A 15239-nucleotide genomic window follows, 5' to 3' on the forward strand; every position below is an offset into this window, starting at 1 on the left:
GGCACCAAAAGCACATAGATGGAGGGCACTTGATGTCAAGTGTATGTGTCGGGTGCATGATCTGCTCTCTGCTGCTGCTTCCGGCCGGAAAACTGCAGATAGCCTCATTTATTTTCATTTAAGAGACGGCGGGCCACCATTCTCATTGTAAAAGCCGGTAGCAGTCGTTGGGCGCTTCTCCTGCAACTGGGGCCACCACGGGAACACTGCGACTGATTACACTCGACCCTCCCGACACCAGTCCTGGTCACAACCCGCACTTTGAAAACCCTGACCGAGTGAATCATGAGGATTGAAGGTGTAAGCCTGAATAAGAACAAAGAACAAAGAAAAGTACAGCATAGGAACAGGCTCCTCGGCCCTCCAAGCCTGTGCCGACCATGTTGCCCGTCTAAACTAAAATCTTCTGCACTTCCGGGGTCCGTATCCCTCTGTTCCCATCCTATTCATGCATTTGTCAAGATGCCCCTTAAATGTCACTATCGTCCCTGCTTCCACCACCTCCTCCGGCAGCGGGTTCCAGGCACCCACTACCCTCTGTGTAAAAAACTTGCTTCGTACATCTCCTCTAAACCTTGCCCCTCACACCATAAACCTATGCCCCCGGATAATTGACCCCTCTACCCTGGAAAAAAGCCTCTGACTATCCAATCTGTCTCTGCCCCTCATAATTTTGTAGACCTCTATCAGGTCGCCCCTCAACCTCCATCGTTCCAGTGAAAACAAACCGAGATTATTCAACCTCTCCTCATAGCTAATGCCCTCCATACCAGGCAACATCCTGGTAAATCTCTTCTGCACCCTCTCTAAAGCCTCCACATCCTTCTGGTAGTGTGGCGAACAGAATTGAACACTATACTCCAAGTGTGGCCTAACTAAGGTTCTATATAGCTGCCATGAGGGACCTTGTCAAAGGCCTTACTGAAGTCCATATAGACAACATCCACTGCCCTACTTGCATCAATCATCTTTGTGACCTCCTCGAAAAAACTCTATCAAGTTAGTGAGACATGACCTCCCCTTCTCAAAACCATGCTGCCTCTCGCTAATACGTCCATTTGCTTCCAAATCGGAGTAGGTCCTGTCTCGAAGAATTCTCTCCAGTAATTTCCCTACCACTGATGTAAGGCTCACCGGCCTGTAGTTCCCTGGATTATCCTTAATACCTTTCTTAAACAAAGGAACAACACTGGCTATTCTCCAGTTCTCTGGGACATCACCTGATGACAGTGAGAATCCAAAGATTTCTGTCAAGGCCTCAGCAATTTCCTCTCTAGCCTCCTTCGTATTATGGGGTAGATCCCATCAGGCCCTGGTGACTTATCTACCGTAATATTTTTCAAGACGCCCAACACCTCATCTTTTTGGATCTCAATGTGACCCAGGCTATTTTCACACCCTTCTCCAGACTCAACATCCAACCAATTCCTTCTCTTTGGTGTATACTGATGCAAAGTATTCATTTAGTACCTCGCCCATTTCCTCTGGCTCCACACTTAGATTCCCTCGCCTGTCCTTCAGTGGGCCCACTCTTTCCCTGGCTACCCTCTTGCTTTTTATGTACGTGTAAAAAGCCTTGGGATTTTCATTAACCCTATTTGCCAATGACTTTTCATGACTCCTTTTAGCCCTCCTGACTCCTTGCTTAAGTTCCTTCCTACTTTCCTTATATTCCACACAAGCTTCGGCTGTTCACAGCCTTCTAGCCCTGAGAGATGCCTCCTTTTTCTTTTTGACGAGGCCTACAATATCTCTCGTTATCCAAGGTTCCCGAAATTTGCCGTATTGATCCTTCTTTCGCACAGGAACATGCCGGTCCTGAATTCCTTTCAACTGAAATTTGAAAGCCTCCCACATGTCAGATGTTGATTTACCTTCAAACATCCACCCCCAATCTAGGTTCTTCAGTTCCTGCCTAATATTGTTATAATTAGCCTTCCCCCAATTTAGCACATTCACCCTAAGACCACTCTTATCCTTGTCCACCAGCACTTTAAAACTTATTCCCGAAATTCACTGTTCCCGAAATGCTCCCCTACTGAAACATCTACCACCTGGCCGGGCTCATTCCCCAATACCAGGTCCAGTACAGCCACTTCCCCAGTGGACTATCTACATATTGTTTTAAGAAGCCCTCCTGGATGCTCCTTACAAACTCTGCCCCGTCCAAGCCCCTAGCACTAAGTGAGTCCCAGTCAATATTGGGGAAGTTAAAGTCTTGCATCACAACAACCCTGTTGCGTTTACTCCTTTCCAAAATCTGTTACCTATATGCTCCTCTATCTCCCGCTGGCTGTTGGGTGGCCTGTAGTAAACCCCCAACATTGTGACTGCACCCTTCTTATTCCTGATCTCTACCCATATCGCCTCGCTACCCTCAGAGGTATCCTCCCGCAGTACAGCTGTGATATTCTCCCGAACCAGTCGCGCAACTCCTCCACCCCTTTTACATCCCCCTCTATCCCGCCTGAAACACCTAAATCCTGGAACGTTTAGCTGCCAATCCTGTCCTTCCCTCAACCAGGTCTCTGTAATGGCAACATCATAGTTCCAAGTACTAATCCAAGCTCTAAGTTCATCTGCCTTACCTGTTCTACTTCTTGCATTAAACATATGCACTTCAGGCCACCAGTCCCGCTGTTTTCAGCAACATCTCCGTCTACTCTTCCTCAGAGCCATACTAGCCCTAGTCTCTAGTTCTCCCTCAACTTTTCCACCTTTTGACCTATTGCTCCGGTACCCAACCCCTGCCATGCTAGTTTAAACCCTCCCGGGTTTACTGAACATACTCTCAATGTTACTGGTTGTAAAGGCCTTCCAGTGCACTGGCACTGAGGGGCAGGATGAATGTGGTTGTGTCCCTTGCCTGCAGCTTACTCCTCCTGAAATCTTGTGGTCTGAGCAAGTCTTCCAAGTTATGGATGGCACGGTGGCTCAGTGGTTAGCACTGCTGCCTCACGCCGCCGAGGACCCAGGTTTGATCCTGGCCTCGGGTCACTGTCCGTATGGAGTTTGTTCATTCACCCCATGCCCGCGTGGGTCTCACCCCCACAACCCAAAAGATATGCAGGGCAGGTGGATTGGCTTGGCTAAATTGCTCCTTAATTGGAAAAAATGTACAGCAGTTAAAAAGTCTTCCAAATCATGTTTCTTCATTGGCATCTGTAAGTAGAAGCAAATCCTGATCTCCCAATTCATCGTCCAAGGAGCTCTCAGCTTCCTCCATGTCTCCCTCTGGTAGGGGATCCCCTCTTTGAAGCGCCAGGTTCTGAGGGACGCATTAGACTACAGTTATGTGCTCTCCCTTTGTGGAGTGAACTGTAGAGACCTACCTGAGGGGTTCAAACAGCAGAAGCATATCTGCTCAATGATGGATTGGGTCGACCCATGCACCATGTTATACCTCTCCTCCGAATGACTCAGAGGACAATGTACGGGTGTCATGAGCCATAGTCTGAGTGGGTATTCCTTATCCCCAAGTAGCCAGCCCTGCAATCGCTGAGGACCACCGAATATGTGAGTAATGGGAACTCCTCGGGTACCTGCAACAAACGTGCATGATGTGCTTCTGACACACCAGTTGAACATTCAGGTAGTGGAACGGTTAATGAACATCAGTGGCTGCTGCCATGGAGCTCTCAAACCCACATGTATGCAATCGATTGTACTCAAGGGAATCCTGAGATAGCTGCAAACCTCAGAAATCTAGCAACCTGGTTAGTTTCATCGAGTCTGAACTTCACATAATGGTAAGCTTTACTGTAGAGGACATCTGTCACATCCTTAGTACATTTATGTGCTGAGGATTGTGAGGTGCTGTTGAGGTCCCCTGTGGATCCCATAAACGATCCGCAGGCAAAACATTAAGTACAGCAGTGACTTTCAGAGGCACTGACAGGGGATGTCCTCCCAGTCCACAGGGCATTACATGCTCCTGCAGAATGTGGTGGATATGATCTAACGCATCCCCTGACAAGCACCATCACGCGTGGCATTGTCTGTCGCTCATCTCCAGGTAGGAAAGTCTTCTTCAGTAGGCCTTTGGTCGTGTGAGTCACCTTTGTGAGATGGGTCTAATCTCCCAATCCTCTGGGTGTTGCTCGGGCTCCCTTGGACCTCAGGCTGAGTTTCCTCTCGAAGGAAGGGCAAGATGGCACCAGGCCCTTCCTTCCCCTCTTCAGTCAGATCACTACCCTCAATAAGTACAGGCTCCATTATTCAATCATCATTTTCCCTGGGAACTGATAGATGCAGCAGATTAATGAACACCGGCCAAATATAGTTGACCTCCCATTTGCAAACAGAAATCCAATGTCATACCCTAGAGCTGCATCTGTGCTACTAGCATTTCGCTGATACAGCCTTGCAGCTGAGGCGCAAACTGACAGATCTGGGTGACCGCCATGCCAGCCTTGAGACTTGACATCTCAATCCCACAGTGGCTGGAAGAGGTTTGGATGTATTCATGAAATTTGCCAACTTATCATCGGCACTCCAGCAATCTTTGATCTGGTTTGCTGATCAGCTTAACTTGCACTTGAGAAATGACTGGATGCCTTTTGGCCCTTTATCAATGCCAACTGGAGAAAACACGTTGGTTGACTGCATTTTCCATTCTCACATAGCTCTTTGTTAAAGCTGAAATGGAGCAACTATATTGGGAAGCCAATAACTCCTGCAGTCTCTTGTTAGCGTGCCCCAAATGGGCAATGGCTCCAGTACACCTGCTTAAGGAAATCATGCTCTTTTCTTTCAACAATTTCAATATTGAGACTCAAAGCAACTGGAGGGTGCCCTGAGGAAAGGCCCCTAAATGCAGCCCTGGGCGCCCCGCACACTGCCTCAGCCTACTCCCATGCAAACTGCACAACAACTTGGGGCTTTCAAGATGGTCCTGCTACATTTTTATTTTGAGATCTGCTTCGACCCTCCCCTTGTCAGTGCTCGGGTTCCTACAATTTTCCTGGAACCCAACAATGTGCAGATAGAGACCCCAGTGTTATCCTCCAGCCACCTCCAGTAAGCCAGGGTCGCATTATAATTGTAGTTGACATTCCAGCCCTCCAACCTGTTAATGTCGCCATACCCCACATGGACCTCACCTCATCCCATCTCAAGGCTGTGCATTCAGAGGAGAAACACTCCCTCCCAGGTGTGATTAAAATACCCTTCTCTCTACCCAATTTTCCACATTTACAAGTTGCAGATATCTCCCTTAACCACAACCACCCATTCTGCAAACCAGTACCGAGCCAGACAACCCCACAGCATTAAGACCATGACCCTCATGGGGCATACGTCCCCATCCACTCATACAGCTGGGTTTCCATCATCTCCTGCTTTACCTGCATTGTAACCTATCATTTTGGGCTCTAGCTTGTCAGTCTCCCCTCAATCTGTCATTGTGCACCCCTCCCCGACCCCCAACCCCACCACAGCCTAATGTCCCCCAGTTTGCTGTCCTCCATACCCCATCCCACCTGTCTCCAACTAAACCATAGTCAAATGTCCCTCATGTCTCCATCCTCATTTTCCAGCCCGCCATCCCCCCCGCCCAGCCCCGTGCTCCCACTTCACCAGTTGCAATGCTGTTATTTTTGTCTCAGAGTTTAGACTTGCCTGTGACCCGCAGAACACACCCTCCCGAAGTATGGAGGAAGTGAGTGATCAAACCAACCGTACACCCCCACTGGTGTGGCGTCTCACTGGCATTAGTGAGATCCGAGAGCGGCACTGCTACAGGTCGGCTTTGAATGTTCCACTCACCTCCAAGTCACAAGCGAAGTGAGGGCCGACAGTTGCCCGCCACCTATCTCCAAACATCTTTTACCCTAGACTAACCTCCCACTGACGTGGCACGTAATTGGAAAGGGGAAAACACGATTCCAGCGAGTAGCATTTTTAATGATTTTCATAACGTGGTAATGCAAATGCCATTCCCAACGTGGATCAGTGGGACATCCGACCCTGCCATGGAAGTGGTGATGGGAAATTTCCCAATTGATTTCCTGCCGGCAGAATTCCAACTTTCGGCCTCTCTCCGAATTTTCCGCTCCTGCCCGCCACAAACCTCGCCACTGGCAGGACCAGAAAATTCCACCCAATGACTATTTTCAAGGTTTTATACAATTTATTAGTAACTTCAAAATAACTTCACAAAATCCACCCTGCATAACAGCAAATGATACAAATGAGTAAGTTTCCTGGTTCCAACAAACTAACTGTCTCATTGCAGTAAATGAGCCTCAGAGGAAAATGAATAGAAGAAAGATTTGCATTTCTATAGCATCCTATCACATCTACTGGATGTCTCAAGGGATTCCGAGCCAATGAATTAAGTGCAATCACTTTTGTTCCCTTCAGCCAATTTTCATAGCAAGGTCCGATACACAACAAACGAATGAACGGCAAGATAATCAGATTTTGATAGTGCTGTAGCAGAGGAACGAATAAGTCTGGACACAGGGAAAACGTCTGTTTGAATAACGCCACTGCCTCTCGTGTCCACACAAAGAGGTAAATGAGGCACTGGTTTAACACGTCACGTCTGACAATGCAGCACTTGCTCAGTACTCAGCACAGGCATGTCAGCCGAGACTTTGGGCGGGATCTTTCCATCAGCCTGCCGCGTCTTTTTCGGCGGTGCAGCGGAATCTACCAGTCTCGCCGTTGTGGACAGCACCCTTTGGCGCCAGGAGACCCGCGCACCGGCATGGAACCGCAATTTCCCACCGGCGTGAACAGCTGCTGAATCCCACCTTATTTGTTCGTCTGGGATTTGAACACACAAACCTTTCACTGGTACGTTAGCTTTCAGGTAGCTTCGGTTGAAATAATCAACTCATTTCCTGAAAGGATTTAACTTGAATAGATCTGATCCTCATTGAGGCTCAATCCACCATTAATTAGAAACTCTTTTTTAAAAAAAGATAAAAATGTCGAATGCACTTCAGTTTCCTCTAGTTTACTTCTCGCAAGTCAAAATAATTTCCGCAAAGAGATTTGAGATCCTTCTTTTGAAACTGTTATAATCTCCATGAGGACCATGGGGAAACATTCATTGATATCCCTGTGGGTATATTTTAGTTTAATGACACTACAAGAAAGACAAAGCAAATACAGAACGATAACACCAAACAGGTAAAAACACAATGACGTGACCAAAGTGTACCCTTTACAAAGAGACAAACCAAATTACAGTGCAAAAACACAAACCAGTGAACAGACAACAACATGATGAGAATACCAGCAACCAAAGCAACCCACCGCCCTCCCTTCCATAGTCTCCTGCAGCCTCCGCCAGCACACTCGCAGCAGTGGAAAGCTGCTGGGGGTGATGTGACGACACCAAGGAAAGTTACACTGGCGAAGAGCTTGAAGAAGGAGTGTGGGAGCAACCCCCTGATGTGAACGAGGCCACAGACAAAAGTGGCTGCAGCTGACAAACACACGGCCCTCAAATAGCAACAGTAAAAATGATCATTACAATACAATAAAGATACCAGCGTCCAAATCAACCCCTCTTCGGGAGTCAGGCTTCAGACAAAGGGGGCTATGGCTGACAAGCACATGGCCTCCTGACATCAAACAGGGAACAATCATTACAAACAGTACAAACCTCCCACCCCACAGCACCAGCGGTAGACCCGCACCAGTGGAAAGTTGCCCAGGAATGAGCAGAACAATGCACCAGAAAAGTCACACCGACACGGAACATGGCGGAAGAGAGAGAGATAGAGAACACCTCCTCCCCCTTCCCAGCACTAGCAGTGTTTCCGACTACCCCAGGCCACAGAAGCAGGAGGGGATGCAGCAGGCATATATACAGCCTCTAGGCAGTAAATAGCAGTATCATAATAGCAAGCATACAATTCTTAACTGTTAAACATAAACCGTCAACAATACAAAAAAATTAAAACATCAGCAATTTGCACAGCTTCCAAAGTGGAAACTGAACAGTCACCAGCAGAAGAAAGCCACCAGCAGTTCACAAAGGCATTGTGACATAACTGAAAATGTTGGTCCGGAGCTATGTTTGGTGGCCAGATATCAATGGGGACAATGGAGAATTGTAAAAGAAACTACACGGCGTGTAGGAAATTCAGAATCTTCCTTTGTCAGTTCCTCTCCACCCTTGGGAATGGCCGGGTCATCCATGGATTCGCCTCCATGCGGATTTTGCTGGACCATTCATAGGCTCCATGTTTCTAATAATTGTGGATGCCACGCCAAGTGACTGGAAGTTTACAGGATGTCTTCCAAAACGGCCAGGGCCATAATTGAGAAGCTCCGGAATCTTTTTGCACCCATGGTCTTCCGGAAGTGCTGTTGACAGACAATGGCACTCCTTTCATCAGCAAGGAGTTCGCCATTTTTATACGTGTAATGGATTTGGCACATCCGCTCCGCGCCATATCATTCTTCATCTAATGGACTGGCAGAGCGGGCTGTCCAAACATTAAAATGGGGATTGAAAAAGTAGAGAGGGAGGTCTTCAGCCAAGGGGGTCGTGTGTTTCTTATTCAATTGCCGCACAACGCTGCTTGTGACTTGCGGGACTGCTCCAGCAGAACTTCGGATGGGACGACAACTCGTCCCGGTTGAGTCTTACTCTTCCAAACTTTGGGGGCCAAGATTGAGCGGCATCAGGAGTCACAGAAGAGTCACCTCGGTTCAGGAATGCCAAAGCAAACGTTTCACACTGTGGACTCCATTTACGCACAGAGGTTTGCCGATGGCTCGTTGTGGCTCCCAGGAGTGATACTGGACCAGAATGGCCTGGTCTCGTATATGATCCGATTTCGTGGAAAGACCCTTAAGAAGTATAGGGACCATTTGACCAGGCATGAGCTCACCTGTCAGGACATTCCGCCAGCGGTAGTTCTGCTGTCGCCGCAGCATGAGCCGCCCCTTGTGTTGAGGGCCCAGCCATCTGGGTTGGCACGTTGGGCCAGCAAGAGTGCTACGACTTGGATTCTGATATGGATGCAGAGAGTTCAGTGCCAACAGATGACAGTGTGTCCGGCACCGAGGCCGCTATGGTTCCCCTTCGGCGGCCAGCCATGAAGCAGCGGCAGCGACGTGTTACACCTGATCCAGAATCCCAGCAAGTGGATGATCATCCACGAGCTAAGTCGTGCAGAAGGCCTCCGCCAGTTGCAGACTATGGAGGGAGGGGTGTTATAATTCCCATGAGGACCATGGGGAAACAAGCATTGATCTCCATGAGGGACTTGTGGAATATGAGCTCCCTACGTAGGAAGTGGAGGCCAATATCTGGGGCTCATTAGGAGCAAGTATAAAAGCAGGCCCAACGCAGGGCCTGACAGAACAAATCCTCCCCACTAGTATTGCACTGGGAGTGACATGCTGCATTGAGCAGATCTGTGTAAATATATGAATAAATTCACCTTCGTTTTTGACAGTTTCCTTATGAGTTATGAGAGAAACAGTACAAAATAATGAATTGCACGGTTGGAAAACTGCATAACATAAACTTCCACTTATGCACATGAACACAAACTGCTAATTGTTGCTTTATTCAAAAAATGCATTCAAGACCACTGTTTCTAAAGCAGTTTAAAAGTAACTTACGGAAGAAAGAATGTTGTGATCCTATCATTCGGCTTGATTTCCTGGACTCATCTGATTGCTCGTAGGTACTGCCTGTGTACTTATCTGTACGACATGAGAAGCGAAAGGTGATAGTGCCCGATTCCACCTGCTTTACCTGAAAATAAGGAAATAAATTTCTGAAACTTTTCATTAAAGAAGGAATCTAACTTGGTTATAACAGTCAAGGGTGCACTGAGTCTACCCGGCACAGGGAAGGCATTCACTAAACTTAAGTGACACAAAACATTTTCACAAGTCACTGCTGCACCATGGATTTGTATTTTTTTTAAATACAGGAACCTTATTAAAAATGCTGAGGCCGTTTCTGTCATGTTGCAGGTTTATTTTGTAGCAATCTTCTATTTTTCATTGACTTGGGAAGCTGAACATCTTAGCCTGGTACAGACAGGGATTGGCTTCTGAGTGTGGGTTGCGGGCACATTGTTGGCCTAGAATTGAGTTGGCTTTACTTTGCATTCAATCTTGTTAGGCCTGACCTGTAAGTGCAAAGTGACCTCCATCCATTGCCCCAGCATGTTAGTGCTGCAGGTGTGTCCAGGTACAGCTACACGTCTGGGCAACTGCCCCAACTGAAACATATGAAAAGAAAGATCTGCAATTATCTTGTGCCTTCTGTCCCCTCAGGATACCCAAAGCACCAGACAGCCAATTACCTCAGAGTAATGAGGTAATAATAATCTGTTCTGATGATGCTGGGTGAGGGTTAAACTTTGGTCTCGACACTGAGGATAACCGTCCAGCTTTTTTGAAATCTTAAATACATTATTACTTTTGAAGAGATTCTTTGATTTCTATGGATGGGGTGTTAAGAGTCTATTAAATAGCAGGTTGACAAGACTGCACAGATGCAAGAAACAGCAGCGTACCACACACTGTGGTGAAGGGATCACAATTGTGGTTTTCAAAAGGGAATAAAGACAGAGAGAATACAGTGGTACTAGGTTTCAAGGGAGTAAGACAAGGCTAGCTGGCCTCTATTTTAATGCCAGTAGTATTACAGGGAAAACGGATGAGTTCAGGGCGAGGATTAACACATGGAATTATGATATAGTAGCCATCACGGAGACGTGTTTGAGGGAGGGGCAGGGTTGGTAGCTCAACATCCCAGGATATAGAATCTTCCGGTGAGACAGAGGAGGGATAAAAGAGGAGGAGGCATTGCAGTATTAGTTAAGGAATCAGTTAGGAGGAGAGATGATATCTTGGAGGAGGCATCAAATGAAGCATTGTGGGTAGAGCGTAGGAATACAAAAGGGACAGCCACATTGCTAGGTGTTGATTATAGACCCCCAAATGGTCAGCGGGAAATTGAGGAGCAAATACGAGCGCAATTCGCAGAGGTGTGTAAAAATAATAATAGAGCAATTATATTCAGTGTTTTCAAATTTTCCAACATTAATTGGGATAGTGATAGTGTTAAGGGCTTAGATGGAGTGAAGTTCTTAAAATGTATACAGGAACCTTTTACCTCAACATGTAGAGGGTCCAACAACGAATTACACAGTGCTGGACCTAATTCTGGGGAATGAAGTTGGACAGGTGGTTGATTTGTTGGTGGGGGAGCATTTCAATAATAGCGACCACAACATGGTGCAATTTAAGTTTGTTATGGACAAAGAAATAGAGAAGTTGCAAAAAAAAAAAAAAAAGGTTTTGGACTGGGGGAGAGCGGATTTGAGTAAAATAAGACAGGATCTGGCCAAGTTAAACTGGAAAGAGTTACTTGTGGGGAAATCTGCAGAAGAACAGTGGGGGACGCTCAAAAAGGAAATGGGGAGGGCGCAGGCCCAACATGTTCCCTCCGGGATGCTAGGAAAGATGAACAAGCCCAGAGAACCATGGATGACCAGATATTCAGGATATGATGAGAAGGAAAAGAGAGGTTTTTAGCAAGTACAAGGGGAACAAATCAGCTGAGGCATTAGTGGAGTACAGAAAGTGCAGGATGGACCTTAAGAAAGCAATTAGGAGAGCAAAGAGGGGATAAAAGAAAGCTCTGGCTGGTAAAAGGTGGGGGGGGGGGCAGGTTCATAGGATGGTGAAAAAGGCATATTGGACACTTGCCTTTATCAATCAAGGCTGGAGTACTGTCACCACATTATAGGAAGGATGTTATAGCACTGGAGCGGGTGCACAGGCGAATCATTGGCTTGTTGCCTGGGATGGAACATTTAAGTTATGAAGAGAGGTTAGATAGGCTTGGGTTGTTTTCACTGGAGCAGAGAAGACTGAGGGATGACCTGATCGAGGTGTACAAGATTATGAGGGGCATGGACAGGATAGATAGGGAGCATGGTCAGTTACGAGGGGGCACAAGTTCAAGGCGAGGGACAGGAGGTTTAGGGGTTTTGAGGAAAATCCTTTTTACCCAGAGGGTGGTGACGGTCTGGATTGCACTGCCTGGGAGGGTGGTGGAGACGGGTTGGCTCACATTCTTTAAAAAGTATCTGGATAAGAACTTGCCACATCATAACATTCAAGGCTATGGGTCAAGTGCTGGCAAATGGGATTAGGTAGGCAGGTCAGGTTTTCCATGTGTCAGTGCAGACTCGATGGGCTGAAGGGCCTCTTCTGCACTGTATTATTTTGTGAATCTGTGATTCTGTGAACGAGACAAGCACCTGAGAGGGGGGGGAAAAAATCCGTGTTACGGGGAAAAGGTGTAAGAGTGGGACAAGCTAAGTGACTCCTGCAGAGAGCTGGCATAGGCTCGATGGACCGAATGGACATCTTGTGTAATAATCATTCTATGACTCTATGCTGTAAACACTTTAGAAAATGGACATGCTTGTGGCATTATTGTTGTCGCTGAGCTCGCAAAATGCACCAAGGATCTTTGAAGCTTCTTGTGAAGACGACACATTTTCCAACATAAAGTTGCCATTTTACTAAAAACAATAATTTCTGCAAATGAAGACATTTCTTCACAGATTTTAATTTTGTTTCACCCTCAACAATAAAAGTTGCCTGAAAGCAAGTGCTGATGCCATAGCTTGTTGCAGCAACAGTCCTGTGCTCAAATACATCTCAGGTTAAGTCCCTTCCGACTTTTTTCTCCAGCTTCCTCCCCCTCTGCTCCTGAAGATAGTAACATATGTTGGGGTACGCAGAATTTATAGCACAGAACAGGACCTTTGGTCCAACCCGTCCACACTGGTGTATGGTCCACACAAGCATACTTTAGTTATTACCAGCCTATTAACATGTCCTTCTGTTCCGTTCTCTCTCATGTTCTTATCTAGGGCTCAATTCAAAGAATTGGGAACAAATTCCCATAGCAGGCGCGTTTAGCCGCGTGTTTCCTGGCACTTGAGTTAAGACGGATGGTAATTACTTAGATTGGCACCCTATCTTGACTTTACAAAGTTGGTTTCGATTTTATGATGTCGTGTCAGCATGCTCATACATGCGCATTGACGTTCTGTATGACTCTGGATAGGTTGAACCACCATCATTAGTTGAGTATTTGATTCTCTTAAATATTTTTTTCACAAGCTGTGTGATTTTAATGCATTTATAGGCTTATGTTGTGTTTAATATGCGCTCAGATTCGCAGAAGTACAAGGTTAAACAGGCAACTGACAGTGATTGATGGCTTCATTACATACCCCACACTAGCAAAGAAACGTGTGCTAAGGCATGCAAACGTCAACAGTCATCTCAACGACTTGACAGGGCAAGAGTTGAGAGCACTTAACACGGCCAGGCGACCAGAGTGATTTCCAGCCTTGATTCAGGAACCCATCCCTCGATTATACCATTGTCCCTATTGAAAAATCGGTTCCAACTTTTTTTTTGTAAAATATTTTTATTCTCCATTTTCACATTTTCTTCAGAATTTACACCCCACAAACAAGCAGTAAACGGTAACAAATACAAAGTCAATCCCCTTATCAACAACAACGATCCCATCCTCCCACCACCCCAAACAACGCCCCACCTGACAATATAAGCATCAAATTTTAATAAAACTCCCACGGTGGGAAAAACAAAGGAAAAAAAAAAGAAAAAGGAATCAGGAATCGCCTATGGTCACCATTGACCTATAGAGTCCCCCCCCGCTAACATTCAATGCCATCATCCAATCCCCGAAAGAGTACCGTAAATGACACCCATGAATTGTAAACCCCCCCCCCCCTCCCCCGACTCCTCCCCTCCACTTCCTCTTATAAAACTCTTCCCCCCAACTTTCCACCCCGGCTAGACTCATCGGAGCCTGTTCTGCCAAGCTCCGATGGCCGCAGCCCCTCCCCCCACCTCACTCCCATTCACTGGCCAGCTTAAACCGGCCAGAGTGGAGGCCCCCTCCCAGGTCTCTTTCCCCCTTGCCCGGTCCCAGGAAACCAAGAAATCCCCTTTAGCACACAAACCCCGCATACACACCCAAGCACCAAAGAACCATCATTGCAAGTGAAAGTCCCATCTCTTCCCTTGTCCAAATATATACAACGTTGGCTCATTTAGCACATACACCAGAACTAAGTGAAAAAATACAGTTACATGAGGCTACATCGGTACATGACCATTTCTCAATTCAGCCACAGTCCTTCTGCCTTCGCAAACTCCTCCGCTGCTTCCGCCGTCCCAAAATAAAAGTCCTTGGATTTGTAGGTCACCCTCAACTTACCTGGGTATACTATGCCGCACTGCGCTTACTGATGTACAGTGCCTTCTTCACCCGGCTGAAGGCAGCCCGCCTCCTCGCCAGCTCCACCGTAAAGTCCTGGTATATGCGTATACCAGCTCCAGCCCACTGCACCACCCGCTTTTGCTTTGCCCTGCACAGGACCTTCTCCTTCACACTGTACTTATGAAAACACAGAGTCACTACTCTTGGCGGCTCATTCTTCTTTGGTACAGGCCTCCACGACCGATGAGCCCGATCCAGTTCATATCGGGAGGGATCATCCCCCTCCCCCAATACCTTCGCCAACATTGTGGCAAAATACTCAGTCGGCCTCGGGCCTTCTACTCCTTCGGGCAGACCCACAATCCTCAGATTCTGTCGCCTGGATCTGTTTTTCAAGTCGTCCATTTTGGCTCGCAGACCCTTGCTGATCTCTATCACCTTCCGCATCTCCTTCCTCATTGAGGTAAGTTGATCACTGTGCTGCAATAATGTCTCTTCCACTTCCTTCAGTGCCTCACCTTGCTCCCGCACCTCCGCCACTGCGCTCAATACCGCCGCTCTCACCGGGGCAATCGTCTCCTCCACCAGCACTTCCAATACCGCCTCCATCTCCTTCCTCATCGCCTCCATGTGTTTTGTGAACTGCCTTTCGAGTTCCACGGCCATCACCTTAGTCATTTCTTCAGCCGTGGGCAATGCGGCCTCCCCTGGTGCCCCAGCCTCCACTTTTCTTGCCGTCCCCGCGGTGACCTTTCCACTCCCCGACAGACTTTCAGCCGCTTTTTTCACGGCCGTTTTTTAACTTATTTTCGACATTTCCCTTCATTGTGCCTTCTCCCTGCTTTTGCCGCCTCCGTTGCCCCTGGGACCGGGCGTTAAACCCTGAAAATGCCATTCTCGAACGGGAGCCCTCCAATGTGCGGCTGCCTCCCACCCGCCATCACGGGAAGTCGGAAAATGGGTTCCAACTTAT

The 15239-nt window shown here is 47.3% G+C and overlaps 1 protein-coding gene across 5 annotated transcripts in view; it reads right to left on the bottom strand.

Annotated features, from left to right (window-relative positions):
- Nucleotides 1-15239, bottom strand: part of nphp4 (nephronophthisis 4) — a 770918-nt gene that overhangs the window by 259894 nt on the left and 495785 nt on the right. For all 5 annotated transcript variants that reach the window (XM_072478481.1, XM_072478484.1, XM_072478483.1 and 2 more), the window contains one exon: nucleotides 9595-9730. In XM_072478481.1, coding sequence (XP_072334582.1) covers nucleotides 9595-9730 — 136 coding nt within the window. The remainder of the gene's footprint in view (nucleotides 1-9594; nucleotides 9731-15239) is intronic.

Source organism: Scyliorhinus torazame, chromosome 16, assembly GCF_047496885.1.
Source record: "Scyliorhinus torazame isolate Kashiwa2021f chromosome 16, sScyTor2.1, whole genome shotgun sequence".
NCBI classification, from domain to species: Eukaryota; Metazoa; Chordata; class Chondrichthyes; order Carcharhiniformes; family Scyliorhinidae; genus Scyliorhinus; species Scyliorhinus torazame.